Source organism: Papio anubis, chromosome 6 (assembly GCF_008728515.1).
Source record: "Papio anubis isolate 15944 chromosome 6, Panubis1.0, whole genome shotgun sequence".
Lineage (NCBI taxonomy): Eukaryota > Metazoa > Chordata > Mammalia > Primates > Cercopithecidae > Papio > Papio anubis.
Window position 1 is genome coordinate 134,614,763 of NC_044981.1, and position 16,189 is coordinate 134,630,951.

General features: G+C 34.2%; 1 protein-coding gene across 18 annotated transcripts in view; it reads left to right on the plus strand.

Moving 5' to 3' along the window:
* PTPRK (protein tyrosine phosphatase receptor type K) overlaps positions 1–16,189 on the plus strand; it is a 553,640-nt gene that overhangs the window by 327,229 nt on the left and 210,222 nt on the right. For all 18 annotated transcript variants that reach the window (XM_017958332.2, XM_017958334.2, XM_017958333.2 and 15 more), the window contains exon 7: positions 4,987–5,280. In XM_017958332.2, coding sequence (XP_017813821.1) covers positions 4,987–5,280 — 294 coding nt within the window. The remainder of the gene's footprint in view (positions 1–4,986; positions 5,281–16,189) is intronic.

Consider the following 16,189-nt stretch of genomic DNA (forward strand, 5'->3'; position numbering starts at 1 on the left):
AATGGTAGCAAATAAAAAATATTCCATCTCCAAGGCAAATATTCTAGTGTTGAATGTGTTAATGGAGCAATGGACTCCTGTAAAACATAATTTTCATCATCTCTGTTATTCCCTTTTACAATAAATAGTTAAAAGAAAAATATGGGCCGGGTGTGGTGGCTCACACCTGTAATCCCAGCACTTTGGGAGGCCAAGGTGGGCGGATCACAAGGTCAGGAGTTTGAGACCAACCTGGCCAATATAGTGAAACCCCATCTCTACTAAAAAATACAAAAACTAGCCAGGTGTGGTGGTGTGCACCTATAGTCCTGGCTATTTGGGAGGCTGGGGCAGGAGAATAGGAGAATAGCTTGAACCCAGGAAGCGGAGGTTGCAGTGAGCCGAGACTTCTCCATTGCACTCCAGCCTGGATAACAGATGAGCCGTCTCAAAAAAAAAAAAAAAAAAAAAAAAAGATATAGATACATTATTAACTTTTAAATAATCTGCTACTCTGGACCCAGCTCAGAAACTTTCATAGGTGAAGTATTTTCTGCTCACAAGCTTTCTACCAAACTGGCAAAAAAGTGGAGTTGAAATATCTGGCAGGAGGAAGGATGAGATCATAGTCCATGTCTGTGGTAGGCTGAAAAATGCCCCCCAAGTAGATTCTAATCCTTGGAACCTGTGAATGTTCCTTATATGGAAAAATGATGTTTGCAGATGTGATTAAGTTAAGGATGTTGAAATTGTGAGAAGATCCTGGATTATACGTATGGGCCCTAACTGCAATCACAAGCATCCATATCCATATGGAAGGCAGAGGGAGATTTGACTACAGACAGGAGAGGAGAAGGCAATGTGAACAAATGAAAGGAATTTGGAGGGATGTGGCCACAAGACAGGAATACCAGCTTCCACCAGAAGTTAGAAGACTCAATCAACTGATTTTTTCCTAGAGCCTTTGTAGGAAGTATGGCCTTCTGACAGCTTGATTTTGATCAAGTGGTACTGATTTCAGATTTCTGGCTTCCCGGACTTGGAGAGAATTTCTGTTGTTTTAAGTCACCAAGTCTGTAGTAATTTGTTGCAGCAGTCATCGGAGAATAATGTAATATCATTGCCTCCTTCTATAGTGGTAGGACTGATCCTAGGATACTTTATGTCAAGGCCCCATTGACAAATAAAACCCTTAGGAAGGAGGTAGGATTGAGAGGTATTTAATTTATCTAATTGAGAAGCTAAATGTAGAAGTGTTTTTTGCCTTCACATTTACTTTGTGCTGACTTTTTCTGGATTTGTAGCTTCTATTTCTTATTCTGCATTTTATTAATTAACTGAATTTTGGTAAGTGACACATGTGTTTGTAAAATAGCATTATATTAGGAATAACGGAATGGGAATATTCTTTCATAATGATTTGCTTGATTTCAAGACACTTTTAAAAATTATTTGAAATAAAAACAAATAAAGCAATTTGAATATATAATTGGGGTTTTATAATAGGTTCAGTTCTAGAATAATGAATGTAAGTCATTAATTGACAGTTAATTGGTAACATTGGCAAAGTTTATCTTATAGTTTGGGGATTGCATGCTTCAGTTGATACCTCCTGTACAACTGGGATTTATTCGCACCACACCTCTGGGTCTGGTTGTGTATTAAGTTATGAAGAATATTAATATTGCTGCAGAACAATTACTTGTTCATTTGTGAACTGATTAAAATTCATGCATAATTTATGGAAATGAATAGAGATTTTATAAATAAGCCCCATTGTTCTCAAGGGCCTGAAAACAAAATACATATGCTAATATAAAACTACTTTTTACCTCCAACATAAAAATTTAATATGTAATGGTATATTAACCTCATTAATGCTAGATTTTACATCTGAAAATCATGCTGTTAATCAATATATATGCTTTTAAGTCTCTCTTAACATTGCCACATTTCCAATGAGCAATTGCTTTGATTGCTGGATTGCCCCCATTTTTGGCCTGACCATGGCAAGTAAGATGGAAAACTGGCCAGAGTGAACTACTACCCTTCTGACCAAGTCTTGACTGATTACATCAAACTCATTTCTTCATGTACAAACAACACTAGTGTTGAATATTTATTTTCAGTGTTAAAATGTATATGCTATATGGCAAAACAGAACAAAGCAACCTAGCATCACACAGGGCTTGTTGTTGTATTTAGGAGTTGAGTCTTTAAAAATTCTTCAAATAATGCCTAGTGCACGAATGAGGAAATTATAATATGAAGTTAAATAATATATTTAAGATTACACCACTATTAATATGTAAGCATTTTTTCTAATTAGGTTTCCAGACTACAAATTTTTGTTTTCTTTTATATGTCACTTCCCTAAAAATAGAAATGTTGGAATTAATGTTATGCTTTACTTTTTCACTTATTTCTCTTCTTTCTTTCACTTGTTTCTTATGTTGTGGTATGGCTATTTTTTCTTTCCTTCCTCTCTCATCTTCTGCTCTCCTCTTAGGTTTTCTCCTTATTTTCCATAGCAATAGTGTGCAGAGTTTTGATTGGTGAGATTCAACATTTGATATACACACATAAGTTCAGGTTTCGGAATATCTATAAATTTATGATTAACCATGTTTTGTTATGTATAATTCACTTGGCACATTGTTCCTGTTTATTCTACCCCTACACTGGGGTAGAACCCTAGTGAGCCGTAAATTTAGCATTCTTTCCTACTTAAATTAGTTAGTATATGTGCCATCTGGAATGAAAACAAACATTGCACATATGAGGCAACTCAGTTTATTCACAAAATACAGACTGCTTCTTAAAATATGTGCAGCATTTAGGTAATCTCGGAAGACATTTACTTTTTTTTCTATTATGTTCATTTCTCGATTCAGTTTCATTTTAGTTTAGGGTTTGAGAATACATCAACTTTCTCCCTGTCTATGAAAACTTTTTAAAACTCTGAGTATAAAAGTTCTTAGAGCAGCTGGTAAAATTTCATGGTATGAAATGTCTAGTTCTGTCTTTCTGTAGTTCATAAATGAAAATTCTAAACTGTTTATTTCATTCAAACTTTTTTCTTTTGTGAATAACTTCTCCATTGAATTCAGTTGTGAAAATGGAAAGAGTTCACCTGCTATGCAATTTTGACTACATATTGTTTAAACAATTTGCAAACTATCAGGAATGGATGTTGTAGTTAAAGTTTATAAATCATGTGTTAACCACTTTTCTATAGAAATTATAAATGTTTGCACTTCATATAGCATATGTTATCATCTTTGATCTCAGTTTTGTTTTTGTTTTAAACATCAGCACAGTGAATCCCAAGATCATGTGGTTCTACCAATAATTAGTTTAAAAGTTATTGCCATAATGAGCCATGAATACTTGTGAGGAGTAACTTATGTCCTTCAAGTGATTTTGGACAGAAAAGTATTGATATCACATTCGTGATTTAGCAGTCTTTTTTTCTATATAAATTTCAGTTTAAAATAATGAATTCATTGATTTCTTTTTACAGTGTCTCCCCTACAATGTTATATGGATTCCCAATGTGTAGGACAGCCTAACAATTAATAGCTACTCAATTAACGTTTGTCCATATGAATTTTGAAAGAATCTTCTTGAAAATTACTTTAGCCTGTGTAGCAGTACAGACCAGGTAATCTTATTCCTAATTTTAAGGTTGTTTGTAAGTCAGAGGCTTTTAAGCTAGAAAACTATACTTTTATACAGTCAGGTTTAACAAGAAAATCCTGGTCTGCACCTGAACATTCTTGTTTTATTTAAAATGGCATATGAAGGTTAAACCTGTCTACAGGCCTTGTTTGCATTATATTTTTTTCATGCAATGCATTGCCACTTAAATAAAAAATCCGACTAGAAAGATATTGATTATGTGCTCATGATTTCCCTCTATTTGTGCCTTCTTCAGTCCACCCCATACCTGGAGTGGGTTGGGATGAGGGAGCATTTTGTGATTGTGTTTAATAGTTTTACTTTATGTGTTTTGCTCCAACTCTTAAAAAAAACGTTTAAATCAATTTTTGAGGAATTACTACTTTATTAAGATTAACACTTTCTTTAGGTCTTTTGACTTTCCCAAGAAAAGTGAGAAGTGTTCCATGAATTCAGAGAACTTCTTGACTTATTACTCCTTTTGGAAAGACCATACGAACAGAGCTATAGCTGTTGAGTCCTTCATAAAGTTCAGTGTCTCATAAAGTTCAGTGTCTCATTTCAGTGACATTGTTCTAATGAAAGAAAAAACGTGCCTTAATATGTCATTAATAATTTCTGTAAATGCAAACATTGAAGTAATGTTTTCCAAAGTTTCTTTCAAGCAAAATATCTTAAGATATCAAAAATTAAATTATTGTGTGCCTTTGACATTTGAGTTTAATAGTTGGTGAATTGCCTTATCTTATGCTGCTCCCAAAAGCCACTGATGTTTAGTGATTTGTGATTGTGCCTAGGTGTAAATTTAAGTTTGTCATACTGTGAGACAGGTTTGTGGAAACAAGTTAGCACCCGGCATCAGTTTCTGAGTTCAGTTATGCTATTCTTTCTTCCTTTACTCATCTGTAGAAACTGTGAAGAAGTAGCAAGGAAAGCAAACAGAAAAATACCTCTTGGTCATAGTTCATGAATGAAATAAATTGTGAAAGATCAACTCTACTCTCTTAGAAGCTAATTAGAGCTATCCATATCTAAATATTTTATTTTTATTTCCTTTGTATACTGTGCCTTTACAAGTTTATCTCCTGAAAAAAAAAATGTGTTTTCAATAAAAGAAAAATTATGTTAAAATGGTCATATGTACCTGCAAACTTATTTGTTCTATAAAAGTACAATTGTCACATCATGCACATTCTAGTTTTCTTTTAAGTATTTAGTATGCATTTCTAATAAATGATCTATTAAGCATTTAAGCCTTATTAGACATTAATATATCTGTGATTATTTTAAATCTTACTAATTGAAGTGCACACTCATCTCTCCTAGAACCACCAAGACCCATTGCTCCTCCTCAGCTGCTTGGTGTTGGGCCTACATATTTGCTGATCCAACTAAATGCCAATTCGATCATTGGCGATGGTCCTATCATCCTAAAAGAAGTAGAGTACCGAATGACATCAGGATCCTGGACAGAAACCCATGCAGTCAATGCTCCAACTTACAAATTATGGCATTTAGATCCAGATACCGAATATGAGATCCGAGTTCTACTTACAAGACCTGGTGAAGGTGGAACGGGGCTCCCAGGACCTCCACTAATCACCAGAACAAAATGTGCAGGTAAGACTGAGTAGCAGGCCTTTCTAACCTGTGAAGGAATCTAGCATAAGACACATTAATACATGCAGTATTGAAGGTTCTCCTTATTTGATATATGATATAGTCACACTAGTAAGAGTTCCAATGAATTAGGTAAATCATCACCTTCATTATGTCATAATTTGACTGATTTGAGAACATGGGAGTGCTTCTCTATTATCAATCCATGATTATTATGAATCTAGAGTCTTTTATTGGCATGGTAATTTTGGTGAGCCTGCTACATATTCAGTCCAAAAATCTCTGATAGCTGTAATTGAAAGTATTATTAGGAGAAAAGATCAATTTAGTTCAAGCAAATACCGAATACTTTTTTTATCATGTGGAAATTCTATCCCTCAGTAATTTTGTTATAGTCAGTGTAAAGGCCACTTCTTATAATATGGATAAGAAAAGTTAGTCTGGACGATGCCTCGGTGAGATAACTGTTTTCTTCAGAATGTTCTGTTGTTGAGGACAACCTCGGGAGCTTGACACCCGGCTGCAGAACACAGAGAGATTTTCCTTACATTTTAAGCCTTTCTATTGCCTTCCTCATGACTAAAACTGAGTAGTGAAAATAATAGCATATGGAGAAAACACAAAAAATAAAAATGAAAAATTATATATAACCACACATCCTGGTTCTTTACCATGTTATAATGGGAGGAATTGTTAGCTATGAATTAAAAGCCAAGAGTTTAAATATCTAAGTTACTTGAGTACAGTTTTAGTGTAGTGTGTATTTTGTCTTTTGTTTCTTGAGCATCTGTTTATCATTGACAGTATCGTTGGGCTACCCACCGGGGTACTGAGCTACAATCCAAGCAAAATCCATTCGGTTACCTGGTGTATTAAAGAATAAAAATTATTTAATCCAGAATAATACTTATATATCAAAAGCTCTTGCTGAAAGATATTCACTAATAGGAAATGTAACTTCTCAACTGTTAGCCTGAGACTTAGATGATAGAGAGTCCAATAATTTGCTGATTGCTGTATACATTTATCTGGTGGTTGAAAAGGAGCTTAAGATAGAAGATGTTGGGTAAATCTCCATGGGTCAGCCTAAATCTCACAATTTGCTTTTCAAATATTCTGTATGGCTATGTCCTTTCAATCGAGGTCATGTGACAAATTGTTTCTATGATAGAAGGTAAACTTTCCAAGGGAGAGGCAAGTTGACTCCATAATCTCAACTACTCAGAGAAATCATTTAAAGAGGAAGCAATTTGGAAACTAAAACGTAGTTCACTCTCTATTCCAAAATTAATATCCCATGCTAATATGCAAAATTGAATTATGGAGTCAATTTTACTAAAAATATTGCATACATATGTTTTCTAATAAAATTATACTTTTCTACATATATATAAATTTATAATGTATATATAAATTGTAACAATGTTGACAATTTGGTGTTCCATTGGTTTCCCTCTTGACTTCCTTTGCCCAAACTGCTTTCTTCTAAGTATTTCACCTGCTTTATTTTTTATTTTTGTCAAAATAGATCTTTAAAAAATTAGCATTACCACACAGTGTATTGTTAATATAATGTAACTTTTGTTTAACTTAGGAATTATTTGAAATTGGTTCCAGATGTGAAAGCCATGGAGATTGCATGTAAATAATGTTGTGTTTTATAACTGGCTTACCGTGTTAAGTGGATAAAACATGTTAATGAATATTGATTTATCCCTATGCTTATGTTCTGAGTGGACGTTAGACTGTTTAAGTAAAAATATTACTATAAAGTGCTTTGAAGTAGTTTATTCTGAGAATAGCCTTATCTATGTGAGAGGCGATAGAGGATAATTAACTTACACTCATAGCTGCTTTCTTGTCTCACTCTGTTGTCCAGGCTAGAGTGCAGTGGCGCGATCTTGGCTCACTGCAGCCTCTGCCTCCCGCATTGAAGCAATTCTCTTCTCTCAGCTTCCCGAGAAGCTGGGTTTACAGATACGCGCTACCATGCCCGACTAATTTTTGTATTTTTGTAGGGATGGGTTTCACCATGTTGGCCAGGCTGGTCTCGAACTCCTCATCTACAGTGATCCACCCACCTCGGCCTCCCAAAGTGCTGGAAATACAGCTGTGAGCTACCGTGCCTGGCCCATAGCTGCTTTCTAACTTATAAATGCCTTGATATTTTGGAATTATACTAGTCTTTTTATCTGATTCCTTTTCTGAGAAACATTTAATTTGTGTATTCTTTGTGACATAAAATGCTTTCAGGCTCAGTCACTTGTAGTTTTACTCCCAATGGTATTAAGTTTGTTTTTAAAACTATCTTTCACATGTAATGAGTCTTTATCACACATGTTTACTATAGCTAATTAATGTCCTCATAAGGTATGTCTGCAAGATTTTGGGGGAGGGAAGTACTTATAGACTAGATTTTTCTGCAAATTTGAGAGGAACCATGGTTACTATTTCATCAGGAATGTCTACTAATCTTGCTCTATTATTAGAAAAGAAAGATAAACTTATGTAAGTATATGTTGTATTAATTTTTAAACAGTCTATAAAAAGGAGACATGGAACATAATTGAGGTATATAGTATAATTAAGTAAAAAGTCAATGATAGTTAGCATTATGATGTATGTCCATCTACTTCCCTTCTTTAAGATCCATTTCTCTTTCCCCAATTTTCGGGTCCCCCAGACTTGAAATTACCAGTACCACTATTGGCCTCAGCCCAGAAGCTCATATCAACAAATAGAACACAGTTTATGTTAACTGTGATATTAACTGAATTTTACTACAGATTGCAGAAATTTTAAATGCTTTGTAATCTTGGGAAATACCTCTGAGACTCCAAACATAACCTTTGGAGGAAGTTACTGTCTAATTCTGTTAAATTCTGCATGCCTAAATACTGGTGCTATAAGAGGAACTGAATACTAGATTTATAAACCATTCTTTTTTAATTAGGACTGGGACTATTCCATGTTACAGCTGTAGAATTTGCCATTAATATCATCTGACTGAATAAATGTTGATTATTTTGAAGCAGCTATTTTAATAGTCTCAGCATATTAGACTAGGTGGCTTTAAAAATAAGTACCAATCAACAAGTAAATTACTTACAATTTACTGTTTTTAAAATTCCATTTTAAGGTATTTGAGGCATTGACCTTTTATTTCTGATAAGAGTAAGTGTTTATCTGAGGGAAATCTGTCAATACATAATTTTCCAGCAAGTCAATACAAAGGTTTTCCTTATTTATATTAATAAATTTTACATTTTCAAATGAAAATGTAGATTTTTTTTTGTGGCTAAGTATTGATTAATGCTACTGTAGAATCAACATATGAATTGAATCTATCATATTTTATTTTCACACCAATCCTGTGAGTTAGATATATTATTTTCTCACTTTTTAGTTGGTAAATTTAAGACCCAGGAAACAAAAACAAAACATTGACTTGTCCAATATCAGACAGATGGGCCTCAACTCCTTTTCTCAGACTTTAATGGCCTTAATACTTATTCCTCTTATTCCTATCATAGGTAATTTCCTCCCTCTTATAATAGTATAGCATGAGTAAATAACAGCACAACAAGTAAGATCTGGAAGAGATGTACATTTTAAAAAATGGAGTCTGCGTGGCTAACTTATTCTCTGAGAAAACATAGGTTAATATTTGCAACTTCAAATTTATTGAAAGCCCAATTGATTAGTGCTTAACTCTCAAACATATGCTGTGTTTTCAGTACTTTAAACAGTTAAACTATAGAAGTGTATTATTTTATCCTTTTCTGAAAATATCCTGTCTGGTTACCAAAGCTATTTTTTTTTCCCTTCCAAAGTGCATTATAATCATTTGGTAACTGCAATTAGTTGCTTCAGGGTCTCTGACTTAGGAGAGGTGGTAATTACAGCCTCCGAAGGCTGAAGCCACTGAGGCCTACCTCATGCTTCTCTAGGAACCTGAGAGATATGATCATTTCACTGTTACTTTATACCCTGACCCATACTATTGTTCACATAATGTTTCTTCAGGCACTTCAGAAATTTTTAAAAGGGTATAAATGCAAAGCTGTCTTAAAAGGGAAGTAATTCAAAAACTCCAATGAACAATCAGAGAAAGTATGCTTGCTTTTTTTTGGTGTGTCTATTTCCTCTGGGTATACCATCTGGTATAGAAGCTAGGCAAATACTGTATCTCTTTCTCTTATTAAATGGAAATAAAATATGCCATCATCAGAAATTGTCTGTGTTGCATGCTTTGGCAATTGCATGTTAAAATTGCTCTTTTAAATTGCCTTCTGCTTCTGGGTAACCCATTGTGGAACTGCTTTATGATTAACTGACATTTTAGCAGCATCTCTCTCATAGGGAAGGTCAAGAGTTCAGAGTGTCCAGAACATAATACATTTACGCAGTTGGGAAAACTACTCTCTACTCTTATATTGAAGTTCAATGCTCTTGGCAATTTTCAATGAAGCATTTAGATATATGAAGCAGTGAAAAGGAGAGTGTCTTATTTTAAAAGTAAGCATTTACTAAAAATGCATTTTTTTCTTGTCCTAAATCCAAAATGGAAGGAAAAACAAAACAAAATAATACTCAGGCATATATCAGAAACCACAAAGTGAGAAGTTAAATTTTAGCTTTTAGTCCATAGCACCATCAGCAAAACAGTACCATATATTGATTTTTGCTGTGGTTTAAGATAGTTATCAATCACAAAGACTAGTAACCGTTAACACTCAGCCTAGAGGTTAAAACAAAATAAACAACTCTTCGAAGAATTGGTTCGGTTTCACAATATAAGGATGACTTACTATTTGATTTAAATTGTTGGCTTATATCAATGCTTGCTTTAAATTTTTTTGAAAAGTATGAACTGCTTATATATGATCTTTATATGGCTTTTTATTGTTTATGAGCAAGAAATTTAAAAGGCAATGCTATTATTATTATTGAAATAAAAAAAAACTAAAGGTAAAAAGCCCTAGGAAAAGTAATGGAAGCAGTTCTTCAATTTTCTTAGGAATCTAAGAATAAAATCCCATTTTAGATTTCTTTTTTGTGAGTAATAACCTAATTTTTGGTGTTTAGATTCTGTAGAGAATATTTCTGTTTGAAAAATATTTATTCAGAAAAGAACTTCTGTTGGCTTCTTTCTTTGTTAACAGTACTGTGTTAATTAATAGGTCTTCAAAGTTATACAACCAATGTCTCATACTTAAGCTCCTAAGAGTCACTAGGGACCAGATCTATAAAAAGAGTAAATGCAAAGTGAAATGAATAAAATGAGAGCAAACTACATGTTTTTACCTCCTAGTAAACACTGGTGATATTTTTGGGTTTCTGAAAATAGATGGACAGGTGGATTACTGGCTAACTCTGTGCTTGTGGTAGAACTGAGGGTGGCAGGTGAGCTGCAGCTAAGTATAACATAATCCACCTGTTGCCTAGTTGTTTGTATGATACAGACTGACATTACTAGATTTGTTTGTAAAAGGATCATCCCATCTCTGGAAGTTAAGAAAGGACTAGAAGCAGAGAGTTCATGAAAACATGCTTACATATATATAAATATAGTTGTAGTCTACTCCATAGCATCTTTTTCATTTCAAATCAGAAACAGGAAATCCATAAATTTCTAGAAAATATTATTCATAATAATCAGGAAGGTACTTTTATAAGGGGATTTTAAAGATATGTGATAAGTGAATTACTTCATTGTTTGAATTACTTTTTCAAATATGTGAATTGTGCAATATTAATACACATGAAAAAATGGTATAATACATTAGATTGGAAGGGAAAATCATGAGAGATTGGAGATAACTTCAAGAGCTACTGTGTATCAGATGGGATGTTTAATTATTTCACAAATTTTAGTGAGGGCCCAAGTTGTACACATTGCCACACACAGGACTGCCGAAGATAAAACATTGAGAAGACAACATTCCTACTCTTAAGGAATTGACAGGCTAGTGTTATAACCACAGCAAAAGATCAGATGGCTGTAGATGTGTGGTATTATTTCTGAGGACTCTGTTCTGTTCCATTGGTCTATATCTCTGTTTTGGTACCAGTACCATGCTGTTTTGGTTACTGTAGCCTTGTAGTATAGTTTGAGGTCAGGTAGCGTGATGCCTCCAGCTTTGTTCTTTTGACTTAAGATTTCCTTGGCAATGCAGGGTCTTTTTGGGTTCCATATGAACTTTAAAGCAGTTTTTTCCAATTCTGTGAAGAAACTCATTGGTAGCTTGATGGGGATGGCATTGAATCTATAAATTACCTTGGGCAGTATGGCCATTTTCACGGTACTGATTCTTCCTATCAATGAGCATGGAATGTTCTTCCATTTGTTTGTGTCCTCTTTTATTTCACTGAGCAGTGATCTTTGACAAACCTGAGAAAAACAAGAAATGGGGAAAGGATTCCCTATTTAATAAATGGTGCCGGGAAAATTGGCTAACCATAAGTAGAAAGCTGAAACTGGATCCTTTCCTTACTCCTTATACGAAAATTAATTCAAGATGGATTAGAGACTTAAATGTTAGACCTAATAACATAAAAATCCTAGAAGAAAACCTAGGTAATACCATTCAGGACATAGGCATGGGCAAGGACTTCATGTCTAAAACACCAAAAGCAATGGCAACAAAAGCCAAAATTGACAAATGGGGTCTAATTAAACTAAAGAACTTCTGCACAGCAAAAGAAACTACCATCAGAGTGAACAGGCAACCTACAGAATGGGAGAAAATTTTTACAATCTACTCATCTGACAAAGGGCTAATATCCAGAACCTACAAAGAACTCAAACAAATTTACAAGAAAAAAACAAACAACCCCATCAAAAAGTGGGCAAAGGATATGAACAGACATTTCCCAAAAGAAGAGATGCATACAGCCAACAAACACATGAAAAAATGCTTGTCATCACTGGCCATCAGAGAAATGCAAGTCAAAACCACAATGAGATACCATCTCACACCAGTTAGAATGGCAATCATTAAAAAGTCAGGAAACAACAGGTGCTAGAGAGGATGTGGAGAAATAGGAACACTTTTACACTGTTGGTGGGATTGTAAACTAGTTCAACCATTGTGGAAAACAGTGTGGTGATTCCTCAAGGATCTAGAACTGGAAGTACCATTTGACCCATCCATCCCATTACTGGGTATATACCCAAAGGATTATAAATCATGCTGCTATAAAGACACATGCACACATATGTTTATTGCAGCACTGTTCATAATAGCAAAGACTTGGAATCAGTGACAGACTGGATTAAGAAAATGTGGCACATATACACCATGGAATACTATGCAGCCATAAAAAAGGATGAGTTTGTGTCCTTTGTAGGGACATGGATGCAGCTGGAAACCATCATTCTCAGCAGCAAACTATCACAAGAACAGAAAACCAAACACCGCATGTTCTCACTCATAGGTGGGAACTGAACAATGAGATCACTTGGACTTGCAAAGGAGAACATCACACCTGGGGGCCTATTATGGGGAGGGGGAGGGGGGAAGGATTACATTGGGAGTTATACCTGATGTAAATGACGAGTTCATGGGTGCTGACGAGTTGATGGGTACAGCACACCAACATGGCACAAGTATACATATGTAACAAACCTGCACGTTGTGCACATGTACCCTAGAACTTAAAGTATAATAATAAAAACATAACAAAAATACAATAAATGATACAATAAAAATATAACAGTAATCCAAAGAATAGAGAGATAATTTCTGACCAAAAATAATTTTTCCCAAGCACTATTAATTTTTCTAAACAAAGTTGGTTTAATGTTTCCATTGAACAAAGCCATGGCCTTATCCATAATTCCTTACTTGTGAAATAATGCATGAAACAATGTCCAGGCAGTAGTCACCATAAGGATGGTTTGCCTTCCCCCTTTTCCTTCTACTCACAAGTAGGAAATCTATATGGACAGATGGAGGTATTAAAATGAAAGATATAGTTCATATTCTAATTTAAATCATCAAAGTTGTTTGTGTTTTTTTAAAACTTCTGGGGTTCATGGGAGTATAAAAATGTTATTCTAAATTTATATGGAAATTGAGAGACAGAGACAGACAGACTGACTTATAAGGTAATCAACACCTGTACATTCTGCTAATGGTCTATTATGTTAGGAGTTCCCAGCATAAGAGTCATGAAAGTTGAACAAACAGGAAATAGCCTTTCCCAGTACCTTTTGGGTTTTACCTCAGGAGTAGGTTGTACAGTTAGTCATACATTCCAATTCATGGCACATTTCCTTGTAAGTGGTATCATCAGTAGCAATGTAATTATCTTTACTAATAGAGTTGGGTTATTTTCAGCTTAAAATTGTGTCATCTGACTGACTTTTTGGTAAAAAGCAGTTGGTAACCAGTGTTAATGACACCGTATTTATTTATTCATAGTACTGTACCACATGCTGAGTCTGTCAACTGTATCATTAAGCACTCTTTTTATTGGCTTCATTTGTTTTTATTGAATTTTGTATAACCACAATAAATCTTCAGGTAGAAATGATTTGAATAACAGCATCAGTCTCGTGAAATGTTCTTTCCCCTCAAGTCGTAGGTTTTTTTTGATATCAGGAAGTAGAAATGGCTTTAAAAGTAAAATGGTGTATTTATAATATCTTAAATGATGATAACACCAGGAGGATATGATGAAGACAATGACCTAGATAGAATTTTAAAGATGTAGATCCAGGCATCAAACTGTAAGGGATGTGTTAGTCACAAAGACAGGTTCAAGAGATCCAGCCTGTGATTTGAGACTTTTCTTTGATGGTGCCATTGGGGTCACTATGAGGTATAGACTTGCTCTTGATTTTCTTTCTCCTTACCTAGAGAATTTACTGCTGTCTTCAATTTTCACTCCTAATTCATATCTTTTGTTGAATTGTGATTTGTTTTCTTTGCTTTGAAATACGAAAGAAATCTCTAAATCAGGTTCTGACAGAAATAAAATGCAGTCATATTTTCTTGGTAGCGGTTGTTGGGGGAGGAGGACAGCTTCGTATTTATTTTTTGGTCTCACTTATCCATACCCATCCTAGGTATAATTAGCATTTTGGGGGAGTATTGGTCATTCTGTGCCATTTATTGATGGAAAAAAAAATGACATATGGATGAATCTCATTATTTTCATCTTTTAATTTGACTCGTACCTACATGGAATCATCAGCTTAGGATCTTACTTTCTGGTCTTCATTGTCTTCCTGCAAGATATGGCCTTATCATAGCTAATAATCACCAGAGGATAACTCTTCAATCCTCTTTCCTTTCCACCAACCTGAAAGTAAACTGCAGAAGGAAAAAAACATATTCAAAGGAAAGAGAAAATGAGTGAATTCTAATCCCATGTCTTCTAATTTATAGTAGACTTTGTGAACCCAGTAAAAAATGAACTTCAAAGGGCAGAAATTCATGCCGTTTATGTCACCCTAAGCAAGATCTGTGCAAATTCAGCCGTCACTACATATGATATGGCCTAGAAATCATTGAGTGATGTCCATTTTAATTGTCTCAGCCAAACCATCTCAGTGAAGTGGAGTTTAAAGAACTCATCTTTCGTTCTTTGGCTATGTTATTATTTCCCACTTCTACATAGTCCCTCACTACAACAAAATCATAATAAGCAATCAGAAAACAGTGTATTATTACCTGTTGGTTAAATTATTTTAAGCAGTTGCTATATTCTGTCTTGTTATTCAACCTACCCAAAATTTACTGAAAATCATATTTTCGTTACACATGAACTTATAATACCTTTTGCTAATACAAGGAATATACACACATATGCATGCATATATATATATATATATATATATATATATATATATATATATCTGCACACACTCTCCTTTTAAGAGTAATTTTAAAAATTTAGATACCACCTTAAAAATTATATTAGTGAAGAATATTAAAGCAGAGTCATTGTTCCAGAGCCCTCCTTCCTGATTCTCCATCTCTCTCCTCAGCAAATTTTGCATTTCATGCATGTGTGTGCATTATGCATGTTTGGATGTTGTGCTTTTATTTGGGGTAGGGGGCAGATACTGATTTAGGGTTTTCTTTCTACAACAGCCAACTCCATTCTGTTTAGGTGGAGAAAATGTGACATGGGTGAACTAGCTATCCGTAAGCTTGATTTCTTTGGAGGGCCCTTGCTGGAAGTCCCATATTCTGTAAAGACTGCACAGAGTTTATGTACCCAAATTATTTTTATAAATTATGTATATATTAAAATAATACATCAAATGTTACAACTAGAATTTAGAAAAAAACTCATTATTTTAGAATGTTTACAAAACTATTGTCATTTTTATCAATGCACTATTATTTTTCTCTGTGCCTGAGAGTATTTTAGTTGTGAAGTACAAAGTATATACAGTTTTATATTCTGCTTATTGTAATTGCCATCATGCAAACACATTTCCTGTGTTTCTACAGGACATTATCACCATCACTTTAAATGACTGCTTAATATTCTGTTGGATATGTACATATATATCTGAATGTATATAACCATTCTTATGTCACTGAAAGTTTGAACTAACTCTCACGATTGGCCATTGAAAACGCTGCGTGAAGATCGTGAATGTACCTTTTTTCCACGTAACTGAAAAGTTCTTGACAAATACTGTTTAACTACTTTTTGAAAGTATTGTATCAATGCGCTTTACTGACATCAAAGTCAGTCATATGGTTTTAGTGCAAGAAAGTGCTTTATAATTAATCAAGTCCAACTCCTTTATTAATCATCATTCTGGGCATTTAGTCTCAATAGGGAAGTGATTTGATCAATATCAAACAGCTATTGTATGAGAAAAACCAAGACTATCATTTGTATTGCAATTTTCAACTTTTCTTTTACATGAGTATCTCCT